We start from the raw sequence: 17,938 nt of genomic DNA on the forward strand, positions 1-17,938 counted from the left end.
TCTGCTGGGTAGTTGCAGCATTTTCTGTCATTTCATATTTCCAAATTGCGTTTGGAAAATCAATTTTTAACTTTACAAATTAAATACAGCATGAAACATTATTTACATACATTAGCAATGGCCCAACTGAATGATGCATCAAATTAAAATCATGACTAAAATTGTCAAGGGTTTTGTTTCAAAATAATCGGATAACATTTTCATATCTTCTATCTCACAAACAACCCTCCATCTGTAAAGAGAATGCTTTCTTTAATATTTAAGAAAGAACTGCAGATGCTAGAAAAATCGAAGGTAGACAAAAATGCTGGAGAAACTCAGCGGGTGAGGCAGCATCTATTGAGCGAAGGAATATGTGACGTTTCGGATCGAGACCCTGACTGAAGAAGGGTCTCAACAAAACGTCACATATTCCTTCGTTCCATAGATGCTGCCTCGCCCGCTAAGTGTCTGTGGAATTTTTGTCTGCTTTCTATAATTTGGTGCCTTGCATTTTGCTGACTGGAATGGACAATGCTTATGAGTTGCAAAGATCATCTTTAAAAACATAAAGGAGTTGCAGGGATTGTAACATAATTATTTAGATTCAGTTTTATTGAATTTTTATGTTGATATTTAGCGTAAAGTATCCATTCATTTTGGACATCGTTACTCAAGTCAGTCAAAGGCAAATGTTTAAAAATGTGTTCATGTCAACTTCATAAGAAATGGTCGCAGAACAAACGAGTTATAATAAAACCACTTGCCTCAAATTTTCATTCAAGACACAGGAAGGCTCTAAAGTGATTAACACTTTAAACTTTAGAAAGATAGAAACATAGAAAATAGGTGCAGGAGGAGGCCATTCGGCCCATCAAGCCAGCACCGCCATTCATTGTGATCATGGCTGATCGTCCCCAATCAATAACCCGTGCCTGCCTTCTCCCCATATCCCTTGATTCCACTAGCCCCTAGAGCTCTATCTAACTCTCTCAAATCCATCCAGTGACTTGGTCTCCACTGCCCTTTGTGGCAGGGAATTCCACAAATTCACAACTCTCTGGGTGAAAACGTTTTTTCTCACCTCAGTCTTAAATGGTCCCCCCTTTATTCTAAGACTGTGGCCCCTGGTTCTAGACTCGCACAACATTGGGAGCATTTTTCCTGCATCTAGCTTGTCCAGTCCTTTAATAATTGTATATGTTTCTATAAGATCCCCCCTCATCCTTCTAAACTCCAGTGAATACAAGCCTAGTCTTTTCAATCTTTCCTCATATGACAGTCCCGCCATCCCAGGGATCAATCTTGTGAACCTACACTGCACTGCCTCAATCACAAGGATGTCCTTCCTCAAATTAGGATACCAAAACTGTACGCAATACTCCAGATGTGGTTTCACCAAATAGATAGTCCAAAGTGTTTTACAGAATGGAAAGTGAATTTGAAACACTAACACTGGTTTGATAAACAGACCTGCAGCCTTCTTCTCTAAAGAACCATTGCTATCCCGAATTGAATTAAAAACTGTTAATATTTTAATCATTAGATAAAACTTTATTTCTGTCAAAATGAATATGGTTCCCTTCAGTTGGAAACGGATCTGAACTGTGAATGAAAATATTCAACCTCTCAACTTAAATGAAGTAAATTGTTTTTGATAATATTGTTCAAATCTATCAATTCAGTTTTACAAAAGTTATTCAAAATAAATTAACTTACTTGGAGGATAAAGAAATCCATATGAAATTTGTCGGTCTGCTCTATATGCCGAACAACTTTGGGTGTGGCTTGCAGAGATGCGAATGTCAGGTCTCACACAATTATTCAGAAAGTCCGGAAGATTAAAAAGCTCCACCTACATATCATGTAAAAGACTCTGTTATAATAGGTCAATGAACCTTCAAAGATGCAAAGTAATCTCAAGTATTATTAACCTGGTAAAAATAAGCATTTAAGAATAAAAAACTTATCCCATGTTAATATGATTATCTGGCATGAGTAACAGATCATTGGGATTATATGATATCAAGACTATATACACAACTGTACTTTTTTAATGGTTTATTATATTGTTTACAGTGTACTATGTTTACATATTCTGTTGTGCAGCTGCAAGGAAGAGTTTTATTGGTCTATCTGGGACATATGACAATTAGACACTCTTGACTGCCGAAATTAGGCACACTCTGAATGTTAAATTTCCTCACAATTCTGTTTAGCAATGAATCAGTCCGACTTGAACACTGCCTGCACAGGGTGATCAGAGGAAGAGGGTCCCCGATCGTGGTGCTACCCACAGCTGGCTTGGTAGATGTACAGAGTAAAACCAGCCTTCAGTTTGTGGAATAAATGCTTTCCTGTTCTGTGCAGTAGATTCTGTAAGGTGACTCTCTTGATCACATTGAATGGCGGTGCTGACTGGAAGGGCCGAATGGCCTACTCCTGCACCTATTGTCCATTGTCTTCACGTAACCACACTCATCACAGATCAGGCACCTCACACACCAGAACCGAGCCTTCTCAATCAGGCCGATATCTAATGCAAGTCCCTGGAGGGAAGGTGACCTGTCCACCCATCTTCCCAGAACCACATTTAAACTAGAAATCTCTGATCATCTACACTATAAATAAGCAAGGGCACAACCAAAGATACTCAGGCAATAGATTTATAGCCTCCTGAACTAAACTATTTAAAGCTTTTTATTATATAATTGCAATACTGGCTGTCTTGCAAAAACATTGCAATACTCACGCATTTCAACCTCTGGAAGCGAAATCTGCTCAGAATATGTTTCTACCAATAATATGCAGCACTTCGATTTTCCAACCCCTAACATTTGTATCTATGAAGGCAAACAAAGCGCTTTTCTACCTTAGACCTGCAGTGTCAACACCAAGAGCAGCCAAACTACCTACAATTTGTTGAATTTACCAAGCACTTTCTAAACCGTTGAGCACAAACCTGTTTGGGCACGGTGTATGATGTCCACAGTGGCATTGAAAAGGTTTCACTGTAACCACTTATATAACCTTGGTGATGCAAAATATGGTACTTGGTACGATAAAGGACGCCTGGTCGACCATAAAGTAGATGCTTGTTATCTGAAGGGGGGAAACCAAGTGTTTTTTTGTTAGATGACATAAATTCAGAAGTAATCAATTAAACATTCAAGATTGATGTTTATACAGAATACAGCATTCTTCAGTTTCAGCTGGGCTGAGGTTGAGGGGAGATTCTTGGAGATAAAATTGGTGGCATGAAATGGTCATTTGCATTGCACACCCTAGATGACCTCATGTAGCAAGGCTATGTTTTGAGACGACATACCTGCAGAATCACCCAGAGGGCCTGTAGGTGTTGAGCTGAGAAATACAATGGGGGTGATCATCTTATTGTACAATAGGTCATCGTGTAGCCGACTGGAGCTATTGGAACAAATATGCCAGGAGATTGCAGGCATTTGCAAGTCTTATAGGGTTGTCACACGAGGGGATTTTAACTTTCCCAATACAGACTGGAACTGCCATGGTGTCAAGGGCTTAGATGGGGTGCAATTTCTCAAACGTGTTCAGGAACGTTTGCTCAGGCAATATGTAGATGGCCCCACAAGGGAGAAGGCAAAGCTTCAGCTTCTCTTAGGAAAGTGGGCAGGTCAATGTGGCAGTGGGTGAGCCTGATATGACCAGCCACCATGGGTCTATCAGCTTTAAAATTGTTCTATATAGATAGCCTTTTATTGTCATTCAGACCGAAGTCTGAACGAAATTGCAGCAGTCATACATATAATACAATACAATAAAACAACTATAAACACATATTAACATCCACCACAGTGAGTCCACCCAGCATCTCCTCACTGTGATGGAGGCAAAAGTCTTAGGTCTGCAGTCTCTTCCCTCCTCTTCTCCCTCTGCGCTGGGGCGATACCCCCCCCGGGCGATGTTAAAAACAGTCCCGCGGCTCAAACACCGCGGCCCGGGGTGGTTGAAGCTGCCGCCCACCAGTTCTGCAGACGCAGCCGCTGGCCCGCGGCCGAACCCCGGACTCAGGCCACCACCGCCAGAACACCGTCCCAGCCACCCTCACGTGAGTACTGCGCGAGGGGCTATATTGGGGCAAGGCCAACTTTGATGGTATTAGACAGGTACTTGGAAGAGTTATTCGGAGTAAGTTGTTTGGAGGTGAAGGGACGTCCGTAAAGTAGGGGCATTTGAAGTGTGATTGTGAAAGTGCATGGTATGCATGTTTCTTTCAGAATAAAGGGCAAGGCAGGTGGGAGGAAGGGACTCTGGATGACAAGATAAATTGAGGCTCTGGTCAGGTACATCAGATATACGCAGCTGAGATCAAGTGTATCCCTGGAGCAATATAGGGGATTGAGGAGCATATTGAAGAAGGGGCAGGCAGGTGAGATTAAGGAGAATCCAAAGAGATTTTAAGTATATACTTTGTTCTTTTTCCCTTTTGCACACAATCTAAAGGGCCTGTCCCACTGTACGAGGTAATTCAAGAGCTCTCCCGATTAAAAACAAAATCAAACTCGTGGTAAGTACGTAGAATGTACGTAGCGGCTACGTCGGAGCTCGTGGATGTCTCGTAGCGCCTCGAAATGCTAACGGCAGGTACTCGGGAAACGCGATAACTCATTAAGTTTTTTCTGCACTGCTAAAAATGTCCACGAGAACCCCGAGTACCTACGAACGGCTATTGCCATAATTCTCCGAGTTCTAATCAGGGGAAACTCGGGAGAACTCTTGAATTACCTCATACAGTGGGACAGGCCTTTAAGTGAAGCAGTCTCTCAGGACTTTTTTGGTTATTTTTGGATGCCAATCAACAATGCTAGAGAAAATGAACAATGGAGCTCTCTCGAAGAATATATTAAAGATTTGTAATATTTGCAGATGAGCAGATTTAATCAAGTTACACCTTCATGACATTTTCAGCAGGCTAGATAACCAAAATGGCTAAAATGTCTCCAACAACATTGGGAATGTCAAAGAAAGTAAAAGAATCCAGAAACAGTTGGGCCATGGGCTGAATTCTCACTGGGATGTTGAAGGCCAAGTTTTGTCCATATGATTCTGTTCCTGGTGAATGGGATATCAGGCAGGCTTTGCGTTGGTTGGGCAAACTGCACTGCCACTAGAAAAGAAAACAAAAGTTTACTTCTAAGTGCTCAATAGACCTTATATGCACACAAAATGCTGGAGTAACTCAGTGGGACAGCAGCATCTCCGGATAGAAGGAATGGGTGACGGTTTGGGTTGAGAAGAAGGGTCTCGACCCGAAATGTCACCCATTCCTTCTATCTAGAGATGCTGCCTGTCCCTCTGAGTTACTTCAGCACTTTGTGTCTATCTTCAGTGTAAGTGCATCTGCAGTTCCTTCCTACATAGATCTTAAGGACATCTGTAATCATTTCTATAGCCTTAAATCTTCATTGTGACAGCTAAATAGCATTAAACTTATTTTCTTATTCAAAGAAAAAGGGAACGATAAGCAAATGCGATGAAATTATACACATTGGAGAGATGAAGACAACTGATCCAGTTCTGTGCTGAGGAATAAAGACATTGACACTTCCAGTGAAGGAAGAATTTGCCATCACGGTTTTTGCAACCACATGCAATAAAAACCAAGATCTCAAAACAAAAATTAAAATATTAAAGCAGAAACGTGTAATCACTTGCACAAATAATGATGAGCTAGCCTCATAAACACGCTCTTATTATCAGTATCATTTTAAAATAGAATTGAAATAGCATGTGCCTACAGCCTGAAAGGACTTACCTTCTGTTCCCCTATGCTGCAAGCGTTTATTCAGTTCTTCTCCTCTGTTCTAAAATAATTAACAAAAGTGTAAAAAGTCAATTAAACCATTGATCAGCAAATCTGCTTATAAGATACTTTCAATTCAGAAAGTTAAGATGAACGTAAAGCTGGGGTGGAAGATTGCAAACTTCACGTGGTCCGTGCTGTTTCGACGAATGCAATCAACCCGGCGTGCTCAATCAAATACATTAAATAGAACATTGTCCTAGGCTGTGCACACCATACGCAAGAAGAAGAAGAAGAAGAACATAAAGCTGTAATTAGTTAAATTGCATCAGGAATCAAAGATTAAGGTGGCACGGTGGTGCAGCGGTAGAGTTGCTGCCTTAACAGTGCAGGAGACTCGGGCTCTAGCCTGACTACGGATGCTGTCTTTACGGAGTTTGTACCTTCTCTCCGTGACCTCAGTGGGTTTTCTCTGGGATCCCTGGTTTCCTGCCACACTTCAAAAATGTACAGGTTTGTAGGATAATTGTTTTGGTATAATTGTAAATTGTCCCCAGAGTATATAAGATAGTGTTGGTGTGTGGGGATCGCTGGTCCATGTGGACTCGGTGGGCCGAAGGGCCTGTTTCCGCGCTGTATCTCTCAAACTAAAACACTAAATCTACATTGATGCAGCCTTAGATAGACACAAAATGCTGGAGCAACTCAGTGGGACAGGCAGCATCTCCAGAGAGAAGGAATGGGTGAAGTTTCAGGTCAACACCCTTCTTCAGACTGAGTCAGGGGAGAGGGAAAGGGAGAGACACTATCTCAAGGGCTTTCTCCCTCTCGCCCAATCCCCTCCCCGGTTCGCCCACCAGTCTTACTGTCTCCGACTACATTTTATCTCTGAACCTCCCACTCCCCAGTCTGAAGAAGAGTCTCGAGCCGAAACGTCACCCATTCCGTCTCTCCAGAGATGCTGCCTGTCCCGCTGAGTTACTCCAGCATCTTTTGTCTATGTTCGATTTAAACCAGCATCTGCAGTTCTTTCCAACACATTGATGCAGCCTTGATACGTTGATTTGTGGTGTGCAAGTCCAGGGGAGTAGCCATGATGATACCAGCATAAACTCCAGAAACATGAGAATGAAGACGACAACATATCTGGTGGGTGGATAGGAGGCTGGTGAAATGGGGTGGAGGTGTGGATGGAACAAGACTGCAATGGCGATCGAAGGCTGCATTTCCCAAGCACACGGTCAATGTTTGGTGGGTGGGTCTGAAGATAGCTGAGGACAGGGCTTCTGATATAATTATAACCATCAGGGAGCTGAAGCAACTTGGAACTCTGGTTTCGGAGGCAAGCACTCCATCACCTTGTGTGCCACAAGGAAAATATTAAAACCACATTTTTTGGCCAACCTTCCTGAATTTAGTCTGGTCATAGTTCCATTATTGATTGTCACAGCTCCAATTCAAAACTAAAAACATGCCAGATTCAGGCTATAACTTTTGTTATAGGGACCGCACAACATCAGTAATAAGGCTAAGGGACATAGCTTTTCGGTCTTTACAAGGCTGATGCCTACTCAGTACCAATTATAATGACTGGAGCAGCTGCACAGCACCAACAATGCAGTGAATAGCCCATTCCTCTACTTTGCCCATACAGTCAACATTCTGCCAGGCACAGTGGCGCAGAGTTAGAACTGCTGCCTTACAGCGCCAGAGACCTGGGTTCAATCCTGACCACGAGGTGCTGTCTGTACTGAGTTTGCACGTTCTCTCCGTTGATTTTCTCCAGGGAGCTCCGGTTTCTTCACACATTCCAAAGACATGCAGGTTTAGAGGTTAATTGGCTTGGTAAAATTGTAAATTGTCCCTAGCGTGTGTGGGATAGTGTTAGTGTGAGGGGATCGCTGGTTGGCGCAGACTCAGTGGGCCAAAAGGCCTGTTTCCACGCCATATCTCTAAACTAATAAACTAAAGAGAAGGTTTCCTTTCTGCATAATGTAAAATAAAGTAAGTTAGGAATAAATAAAGTTAAGAATAAATAAACAAATGGAGATTTTGCCTGTTAGTCCGGTCAAAGGCAAAGCTTCGTAAAGACATTTTTACATCCAGATAGCTGACCAAACAACATATTATTTCAGCAACTGATAGGAAAATGTAATTATTCTCTGACCCTCTCATCACACGTGCAACCCAAGTCATCTAGAACTGCTGAAGCAGCTACCACAGGAGCCGGTTTAGCCACTTCATCTGGTATGGACGGCCTGAATGGGGGATTCCGCAAAAGATGGTTCATACTGCCATGTGTGCCATTGTTCGGAGCTGGTTTCAGTCCAAGAAGATCTATGGGTGAAAAACATTGACTGCTTTAATGTTTTAACAAAGGGACCGCACAACATCAGTAATAAGCGTTGCTCACCATTGCACACAATTCACCCAGACATCCTGAGAGAGGCAAGCTCTCATAGAAACATAGAAACATAGAAAATAGGTGCAGGAGTAGGCCATTCGGCCCTTCGAGCCTGCACCGCCATTCAATATGATCATGGCAGATCATCCAACTCAGTATCCTGTACCTGCCTTCTCTCCATCCCCCCTGATCCATTTAGCCACAAGGGCCACATCTAACTCCCTCTTAAATATAGCCAATGAACTCTCCTGCCAAGTTGAAAGCATCCTTCTGATCCCAAAATCAAGTCTTCATACTTATGCATAATATATTACAGCAAGATATTAAACCTCTGCTCTGGGATCACATTCTACTTCCAAAGTACATCAAATTAAAACTCAGCTTAAATTCAATCATGCAAACAATAATGTCGTCAGTAAATAATGATCAGACAGAGAAAAAATGAAGTTAAGTAGGGTGACCTCAAAACTAAATACAATTGTTATTAAAATAATTAAGTTGTGTTTTATGGTAGAAAATAGGTTGACTATGGGGTTATATATTACTAAAATATATAAGGCAGGAGAAAGGGATTGAGAGGGAAAGATAGACCAACCATGATTGAATGGCAGTGTAGACTTGATATGCCGAATCGTCTGATTCTGCTCCTAGAACTTATGAACATGGTGTCATAGTGGTGCAGCAGTAGAGTCGCTGCCTTGCAGCACTTGCAGCGCCAGAGACCCTGGTTCAATCCCAGCTACAGGTGCTGTCTGTACGGAGTTTGTATGTGCTCCCTGTGATCACATGGATTTTCTCCGAAATCTTCGGTTTCCTCCCACAATCCAAAGGCGTACGGGTTTGTAGGTTAATTGGCTTGGTATAAGTGTAAATTTTCCCAAGCGTGTGTAGGACAGTGTTAATGTGCGGGGATCTCTGGTCGGCATGGACTCGGTGGGCCAAAGGCCTGTTTCCGCGCTGCATCTCTAAACTAAACTCAACCAAAAGGGGCCATAATGGAGCAGTAAATATTCTGAGATGCAAGATATTCAGAAAAGACAAGGGTAAAAAATATCAGAGGCTGGGTAGCAGTGCCAATGAAGGAATGCACTGTAGAGCTGAAGACAGGAGATTTGCTTGAAAAATTAAGTTTCAACTGAAAAGCAAGAAGGGAGCCATCGGCTCACTTGAGGTAGTCTGCTGGCTACAAAAGAGGGAGATAGAAGAGCAAATCTGCAAGGGAATGAGTGAAATGTGCAAGAGGTGCAGATTGGTAATATTGATTACTCCAATATTGGTTGGAAAAAATTTTAGTTAAAGGGCAAACAAGGGGGAAAAATTTCTTAAATATGATCATGAGGACTTAGCCTCATTTTAGCCTTAGCTGATTATAAGGAGCCGCCATGATTGAATGGCGTTGATGGGCCGAATGGCCCAATTCTGCTCCTATCACTTACGACCTTATGACTTAGTTGATCATTGTGTTCCAAACCAAATGAGCATTGCTGGATCTGGTTCTGGGGAATTAGGTGGAGAAAGTAGGAACATGCCATTGGAGAACATCGGTGAGCAGTATTATTGGATCATAAGGTTTAGATTAATGATGAGAGACAAAGAGAAATGCAAAAGCAGAACTTTCAAATTACAACTAACCTTAGTGGAATTAGAAGGGATCTGGTTAAAATAAATTGGAACCCAATATTAGTTAGTAAAACGATAATGGAATGATGTATGATGTACAGGATAGGTTATTTTCCCCATGGGGAACAGATATATTTTGCAACAGATTCCAGCATCTGCATTCCTTAATATTTCAAACCCAATCTGTTCAATCTCAACTCTAGAGAGTTTTTTTCAAGGAAAGTATTGATAGGTACTTGTATGATTTGTTAAGGGCCAAGCCAAAGTTTTTACTTGAGAAAACAGACTGAACTTATTTGATGAGGAAACGGAAAGCATTGATGATGGGGATTTTATGAATGCTTTTGATAAGATAATAGTAGGCAAAAGTTGAGGCAGATGGAATTACGCTGTGATGAGCAACAGGGCTAGGAAATTAACTATCAGGGGAAGGCTGATTGTGATAGTAAATGGAAGATAGACGCAACAATCTGGAGTAACTCAGCGGGTCAGACAGCATCTCTGGATAAAAGGAATAGGTGACCTTTTGGGTCAAGACCTTCTTCAGAGTGAGAGTCAGGGGAAAGGGAAACAAGAGATGTAGACAGCGATGCAGAGAGATATAGAACAAATGATTGAAAGATATGCAAAAAAGTAACCATGATAAAGGAAACAGGCCATTGTTATCTGTGGGCTTGGTGAAAACGAGTTACAATGTGAATCAACAAGCTGACTTTGAAGCTAGTCCAACGACTTGGGTGGGGGTGGGGCGAAGAGAGAGGGGATGTAAAGGTTACTTGAAGTTAGGGAAATCAATAGTTAAGCTGTCCAAGCGATATATGAGGTGCTGTTCCTCCAATGCTGTTCCTCCTTCATTGCATTTGGCCTCACTCTGGCGATGAAGGAGGCCCAGGACAGAAAGATCAGTGTGGGAATGGGAGGGGAATTAAAAGTGTTTGGCAACCGGGTAGTAAATGGTAGTGCCGGAGATTGGTGGATGTTAGACAATGGTGTTCCCAAGAGGAAAGTGCTGGGACCTCCGTTGCTTTTGATTTACATCGATGACTAAGACCTGGGAGTAAAACAGCCAAATATATAGATGATACAATGCTTGGAGGTGTGGCAAACAGAGAGAAGGATAGTAACAGATCGCAAGATAGGAAACTGGCTGATAGGATGGGAAGATGAGAGATAGATTCAATTTAAATTATGACGAGTGAAGTAAAGCAACGTGGAAGAATGAATAAGAGACATTAGTCCCAGTTCTAAAGGGTGTACAATAATGGAGGGAGCTGGAAGTACATGTACATGTACGTTGAGCATCCAGGAGCGGGAAAGGATGCAGATAGTTGTGACCACTGCCCAGTCCATCATTGGCTCTGACCTCCCCACCATCGAAGGGATCTATTGTAGTCGCTGCCTCAAAAAGGCAGCCAACATCATCAAGGACCCACACCATCCTGGCCACACACTCATCTCACCACTACCATCCGGTAGAAGGTACAGGAGCCTGAAATCTGGTACATCCAGATTCAGGAACAGCTACTTCCCCACAGCCATCAGGCTATTAATCTCGCCAACAAACAGACGCGGACCTGTAACAGCCTATTGCACTTTATCTGCTTATTTATGTGCATATTGAACTGAACTGTTCTGTATTTGTGATTACAATACTCTGTTGTGCTGCAGCAAGCAAAAATTCCATTGTCCTATCTGGGACACATGAAAATAAACTCTCTTGATTTGACTTGATCTTTGAAAGCAGAAGTAATATTAAAAATGGTTGTTCGTAAACTATTGGGGATCTTGGAATGCATAAACAGAAGCACATTCGATTCTAGTCACTGCATTTTAGGAAAATATGAAGGGCATGGTAAGGGTGTAAAAACATTTTCTAGAATGGATTGAGGGATGTGGGATCACAGCTCTAAGGTTAAAATGATGAAAGTGAACTACTCCTGAGAAGTTGACAGGAGATTTAATAGAGGTATAGAAGATCACGACTAAAGTAAATAAGACATATTGAAAGGAATTGTACTCATGAGCTAATAGTTCATGGACTAGTGGACACGGCTTTGGTCAAAAGATTCAAGAGAGACGTGAGAAAATGCTTTTCTGTAACTAGGAGAAGTTTTAGATGTAAGAATCGGGATGTCAGTTTGCACCTTTGCGGGACTTTGCTTAAGCCACATTGAGTTGTGTATGGCGTTCTGGCCGTCCCCTTACAGAAAGGATAACAAATTCAAATGTCACATTACGTGACTTTCAACAACTGAACCCCAGAGCAGGAAATGGCATAGACATTTAGGCCAAATATTAAAATCATTAACCTCCATTTAGTGAAGAAGCACTTAAACAAGTCATATTTTCTCATCTTTATATGCATTTCTTTTGTAAAGACTACATAGAGGGAAAAAAACCAATCAATGCTTCAGTGAAGATGGTTATGAAAGATTGCAGCAGGATCTGGATCGATTGGCCAGGTTGGCGGAGGAATGGTTGATGGAATTTAATACAGAGAAGTGTGAGGTGTTGCATTTTGGGACATTGAACAAGGGCAGGACCTACACAGTGAATGGTCAGCCTCTGGGTAGTGTTGTAGAGCAGAGGGATCTAGGCGTACAGGTGCATGGTTCCTTGAAGGTCGAGTTGCAGGTAGATAAGGTTTTTGGCACTTAGGCCATCATCAGTCAGAGTATTGAGTATAGAAGTTGGGAGCTCATGCTGCAGTTGTATAAGACTTTGGTGAGACCACATTTAGAATACTGTGTTCAGTTCTGGGCACCATGATATAGGAAAGATACTGTCAAGCTTGAAAGGGTTCAGAAAAAAATTACGAGGATGTTGTCAGGACTAGAGGGCGTGATCTACAGGGAGAGGTTGAGCGCAGGAAGATGAGGGGAGATCTTATAGAGGTATACAAAATCATGAGAGGAATAGATCGGGTAGACGCACAGAGTCTTTTTCAGAGTAGGGGAATCGAGGACCAGAGGACATAGGTTTAAGGCGAAGGCGAAAAGATTTAATAGGAATCCGAGGGGTAACTTTTTCACGCAAAGGGTGATGGGTGTCTGGAACAAGCTGTCAGAGGAGGTAGTTGAGGCTGGGACTATCCCAACGTTTAAGAATCAATTAGACAGGTACATGGATAGGACAGGTTTGGAAGGATATGGACCAAGCACAGGCAAGTGGGACTAGGTGAGCTGGGACATGTTGTCCGAGTTGGGTTGAAGGGCCTGTTTCCACACTGTATCACTCTATGACTATGACTTGTGCTGACTTGTTGATTGACAAAGAAGTCATTCTGATGAAATGTATCTTGTTTCATTCCAAGTTCTGATGAAGGGTCTACGATTTGAAACATCAGCTCTGTTTCTGCTCCCACAGATGCAGTCTGATTTGCTGAGTGTTTCCAGCATTTTTTGTTTTTACATTCAGAGACATATATATTTTTGCCATTGATAGAAGTAGCAGTCTTCATGCCAGGCAGAGCAAGGATTTTAAATTGTCTACGAGAAAGATGAGAAGAAAGCCAGTTTACAGAACGTGACACAGGATCGGCAGATGCTGGAATCTTGATTAAAACACAAAGTTCTGGAGTAACTCAGCAGTCGGGCAGCATCTCTGAAGGGAGTAGGGAGGTGACGTTTTGGGTCGGGATCCTTCTGCAGACCCAAAACGCTGTCTATCGATTCAATCCACAGATGCTGCCTGAACAGCAGAGTGACTGAAGTACTTTGTGTTTTAAAGATGTTCATGAGGCTGGTTCATTTGGAACCAATAATCTAAAACAGATGAATAACCATCATAGAGAAGGAAGTAGATTGACCCTTCCCTGCTTTTCATGGCATTGTTTTTATATATCAGTAAATATATAAACACAATTTATATATATTATATATATAATATATATAAATTCCATTCCACGCATAAAACTGAGCCTATTTGGCAGGCTGAATATTGAAAACTCTTATTTTGTTATCTAAGAAAGTCTAAGATTCTAGATATCTAAATTTCCAAGAGAAAATCTCATTAATGTGAACATCCATTCCAAATGCTGGTCATTTTGATTCCAAATTTTCTATATTACTTTGAACGTGTTCTGCGGTCAATATTTAGTGTACAGTCGTGTTCTTAATCTACCCTCACTACAGGTTTCAGTATGTCACATATATATTTCAAGGCAGCCAGCAAGAAAGTCGATATTTCTGTCCTTTATCCTCAACAACCCTCCAATATCAAGGATCGAGCAGTGTGGCTCAACCCTGGATTATCTCACTAACTTGAATGTCCTTGTCTCTGTTTGAACAGAAACTCTCTGTTAGCTGCTTTGATACAATTAGGTTATCTTTTTGTTTTCTTTCTACACAGCATTTCTTATACTTGCTTATCAAACGCAATTTGCCCTTGTTCCATCCATTACATAATGATCAAATCAATTTTTAGTTCAAGCTGTCTTATCAGATTCAAGTTCTCGACCTTTCTTGGCATGAGTTTACATTGAGCCTTATTAATGCAAATTAGTAATGATAAGGATCAAAACCACTCATCTGATATCACAAACTCTTCAACTTTTAGCCTGAAATTTGGATTTAATTTATGTTTAAGTTTAAGATTAAGCAATCTGCCAAATGTTGTTTAGTAGCCAAAAAGCGTTAATGTGGTTTTTTTTGGGAAACCGGCTCATACAAAAAAAAAAAAAAACATTTTTCTATATAATTAAGTTGAAGCAAATGTCTGCAACTGAAACCTATGCAGAGAACTGACACCCTCAACTATTCATGAAGTTCAGACTGCTTGAAGAAGGAATGCTGTTTTTTGGTGTAACCTTGGATTTTCTGTGAATAAAATTACAAAGAACTGTAGCGTCACAAAAAATAAAAAAACTCCAGAAATGATCAGTTGACCAGGTATCAATCCTTGGGTGACTCAGGCGCTGGTAGGAAGATTATCTAGTGCTGCCGATTCTCTGGCGACAACAGAATGGATAAGAAGGGAGCCAGGCAACTGTGTTCCCATTCAGTTGAACATGGTGGAGAAATAGTGAAGAGGGCAGGCCGTTCAGCTGTATCAAACCCGGAGCTCTGGGCCAGATGTGCATGAATCAGGTGGAGAAGAATGTTGAGAGGAATGCAAGGCTGAGGATGGAGCAATTTTGGATGAGTCTGTCGGATGGTAACTGTGGTGCTTTCTCCACAGATGCTGCCTGTCCTGCACAGTATTTTCTGTTTATATTTCACAATCCTAGTATCTATAGCAGCATTTCCTTTTGTAAAGTGAAACACACATGGAATTAGATTTATATGACTCCACAGACTCACATCCTATTGTGCAGACATTGGAGACAACAGTCAAAACCATGAAGTTATATGCGTGGGTGTATACTGTTAGAACACTTGTTTGTTTGTCTATATGCAAAATAATTTGTCTGATGGTAAAAGCTGACCAGACTAACACTGCTAATTACACTCCCTCATATATTATAGTGCACACACTGTGGTTGATTCATGCAGCTTAAAGCCGATTCCTGGAGTGATCAATTTTGTGAACTTTAAGAAAATCTACTCTCAGAAAAAAGAGAGAATTTGGCACGATTCCCTTTCCATTAATATTAATGATCAGAGAAGATTTAACATAAGGAACAGTTTCTCTGAATATTTATCTCAAAGAGACCAAAGTATCAGAAAGTGTTTACATCACAGAAATGGGTCCTTTGGCTGAATGCGTGTCTTTATGCTCTTGACAAGTCTGCTATTATCGTACTTCTTATTCACACTATTAACATTACATTCTATTCATTTCACTCTCATTGCTTATCTTTCCCTTGGCATATGTTATTTGTTGCAATCTATATGAGAGTGAACTCCAGATCGTAACTATCCTCTCAGTAAAGAGCTTTTTCCCCAAATTCCTTATTGGATTTGTCAGTAACTTTGTGGCTGGCGTTTGGGATTTCGAAGACTTCTACACTATCAAAGACTTCTTTAGGCCCTTCCCACCCAAACCACCCCCTCTCCTGGCACTTTCCCTTGCAACCGCAGGAAATGGTACATTTGTCGCTTTACCTCCCCCCTTGACTCCATCCAAGGACCCAAGCAGTCTTTCCAGGTGCGGCAGAGGTTCACCTGCATCTCCTCCTACCTCATCTATTGCATCTGCTGCTCTAGATGTCAGATGCTCTACATCGGTGAGACCAAGCGTAGGCTTGGCGATCGCTTCGCCCAACACCTCCACTCGGTTCGCATTAACCTACTTGACCTCCCAGTGGCTCAGCACTTCAACTCCCCCTCCCATTCCGAATCCGACCTTTCTGTCCTGGGCCTCCTCCATGGCCAGAGTGAGGACCACCGTAAATTGGAGGAGCAGCACCTCATATTTCACTTGGGCAGTTTTCACCCCAGCAGTATGAACATTGACTTCTCTAATTTCAGGTAGTCCCTGCTTTCTCCCCCCCTTCTCAGCTCTCCCTCAGCCCACTGTTTCCACCTCTTCCTTTCTTCGTCCCCCCCCCCCCCCCACCCCCCCCCCCCCCCCCCCACACCTTCACATCAATCTGAAGAAGGGTCTTGAGCCAAAACTGCACCAATTTCCTTCGCTCCATAGATGCTGCCTCACCCGCTGAGTTTCTCCAGCATTTTTGTCTACCTTCTTTAGTTCTGAAGTTGGCTTCAAAAGAAAATAACCTCTGCATTTTTTATTTCCTGAGAAGATCTCCACGTTGTTACAATCTTTCAGTCCAGCTTTCTTCCTACCAAACCACCAATTTATTTGTTCCTAAGTACAAGCAATATACCATTTATTTGTTCCTAAGTATAAGTTATAACAAAATTAAAAATGTCATAAGTAACAATCCAGTATAAAGGAGCACATAATGTACTTTCTAACAGAATAACAGCTCTGAAACTTTCCCACAAACCATAAAACACAAGGGAACAGTGAAAGCATTTCCTAGTGGTATTCAGTTGCCTTTTCGTAGTGCGGAATTATTTATATTAATCACGGTATATTAATGAACATATGTTCAACACTTTAAGATCTTTAGAAATGTCTTTCACCTTAAAACTCCCCAATTTCTTTTTGAAAAGTTTAGTCCCTAAATGTTTGATGTCCTTTGAATAATTAAAGTAATTTGGTCTTATGTTTTTGTGGCAGAATGCATTTGAAATGCCTTGTTGTAAGCTATATTTTCCAACAATACATGCATTTGGATATAAATCTAAAAATAAACTTACCGCACATAACATTATATAATTCAATATTTTCAAAAGGTGGCACTTTTGACTTGAACTTGAAACTTGGACCGTACCCAATAAAAACAGTCTAGAGATGAAAACAAAAGAGATTTGTAGCCATTAACTCGTCAAACGATTCCACGAACACTATTCAAACAAAACAAAAAGTGAACTTGATTACGGATTTTATTTTTATCGAAGGTGAAAGATTCTCAAAATTAATTTAGTAAACTATCATTCAGGCAATTGAAGGTATTACCATATAATCCTACCTGCATACTATTGATTTTATTGTCATAACCATGGTCACCTTGAAAGTTACATTTTCCAGATGGTTTTCTAGTTCCCTCCATTGGTTTTCTAAAAGTAGAAAGAAAAGTTAATTTGTACCTTCTTAAATAGTACTTACAATTTTTTTATATAAACATAATGTACAAACATTGCGTGTTTGCTTTTGCTTATATATAGAGCACATCGGAATGGAAAGAATTGCAATTACCTTGTCTAGCCTGGCACGTTTCTCCAAAAGGTCTATTATATAAATGTCATTGTTTAACGGAGTCACGATTGCTTACTCTACGAGTTTATTTGCCGTATTGCACATATAGATGCATTGCTTTTGCTCATTAATACTCGCTATTGTACTTTAACCCCATTCATGTGTCTATTTGAAAGCATTTTATTCTAAACAATTAAACATTCACATTGTGTTTACATGTTCAAGGAAGTAAATTGGAAATATTTAATTAACAGACAGTAGACAATAGGTGCAGGAGTAAGCCATTCGGCCCTTCGAGCCAGCACCGCCATTCAATGTGATCATGGCTGATCATCCCCAATTAGTACCCCGTTCCTGCCTTCTCCCCATATCCCCTGACTCCGCTATCTTTAAGAGCCCCCTCTAACTCTCTCTTGAAAGTATCCAGAGAACCGGCTCACAAT

At 41.2% G+C, this 17,938-nt stretch overlaps 1 protein-coding gene across 3 annotated transcripts in view; it reads right to left on the bottom strand.

Moving 5' to 3' along the window:
* enpp2 (ectonucleotide pyrophosphatase/phosphodiesterase 2) overlaps positions 1-17,938 on the bottom strand; it is a 97,054-nt gene that overhangs the window by 15,438 nt on the left and 63,678 nt on the right. For 2 of the 3 annotated variants that reach the window (XM_055634611.1, XM_055634609.1), the window contains 7 exons: positions 17,269-17,356; positions 16,997-17,084; positions 7,929-8,098; positions 5,774-5,822; positions 5,030-5,125; positions 2,942-3,081; positions 1,699-1,834 (listed from right to left, as the gene is read on the bottom strand). In XM_055634611.1, coding sequence (XP_055490586.1) covers positions 1,699-1,834; positions 2,942-3,081; positions 5,030-5,125; positions 5,774-5,822; positions 7,929-8,098; positions 16,997-17,084; positions 17,269-17,356 — 767 coding nt within the window. The remainder of the gene's footprint in view (positions 1-1,698; positions 1,835-2,941; positions 3,082-5,029; positions 5,126-5,773; positions 5,823-7,928; positions 8,099-16,996; positions 17,085-17,268; positions 17,357-17,938) is intronic. The other variant, XM_055634610.1, reaches the window with a different exon arrangement.

Source organism: Leucoraja erinacea, chromosome 4, assembly GCF_028641065.1.
Source record: "Leucoraja erinacea ecotype New England chromosome 4, Leri_hhj_1, whole genome shotgun sequence".
Classification (NCBI taxonomy): Eukaryota; Metazoa; Chordata; class Chondrichthyes; order Rajiformes; family Rajidae; genus Leucoraja; species Leucoraja erinaceus.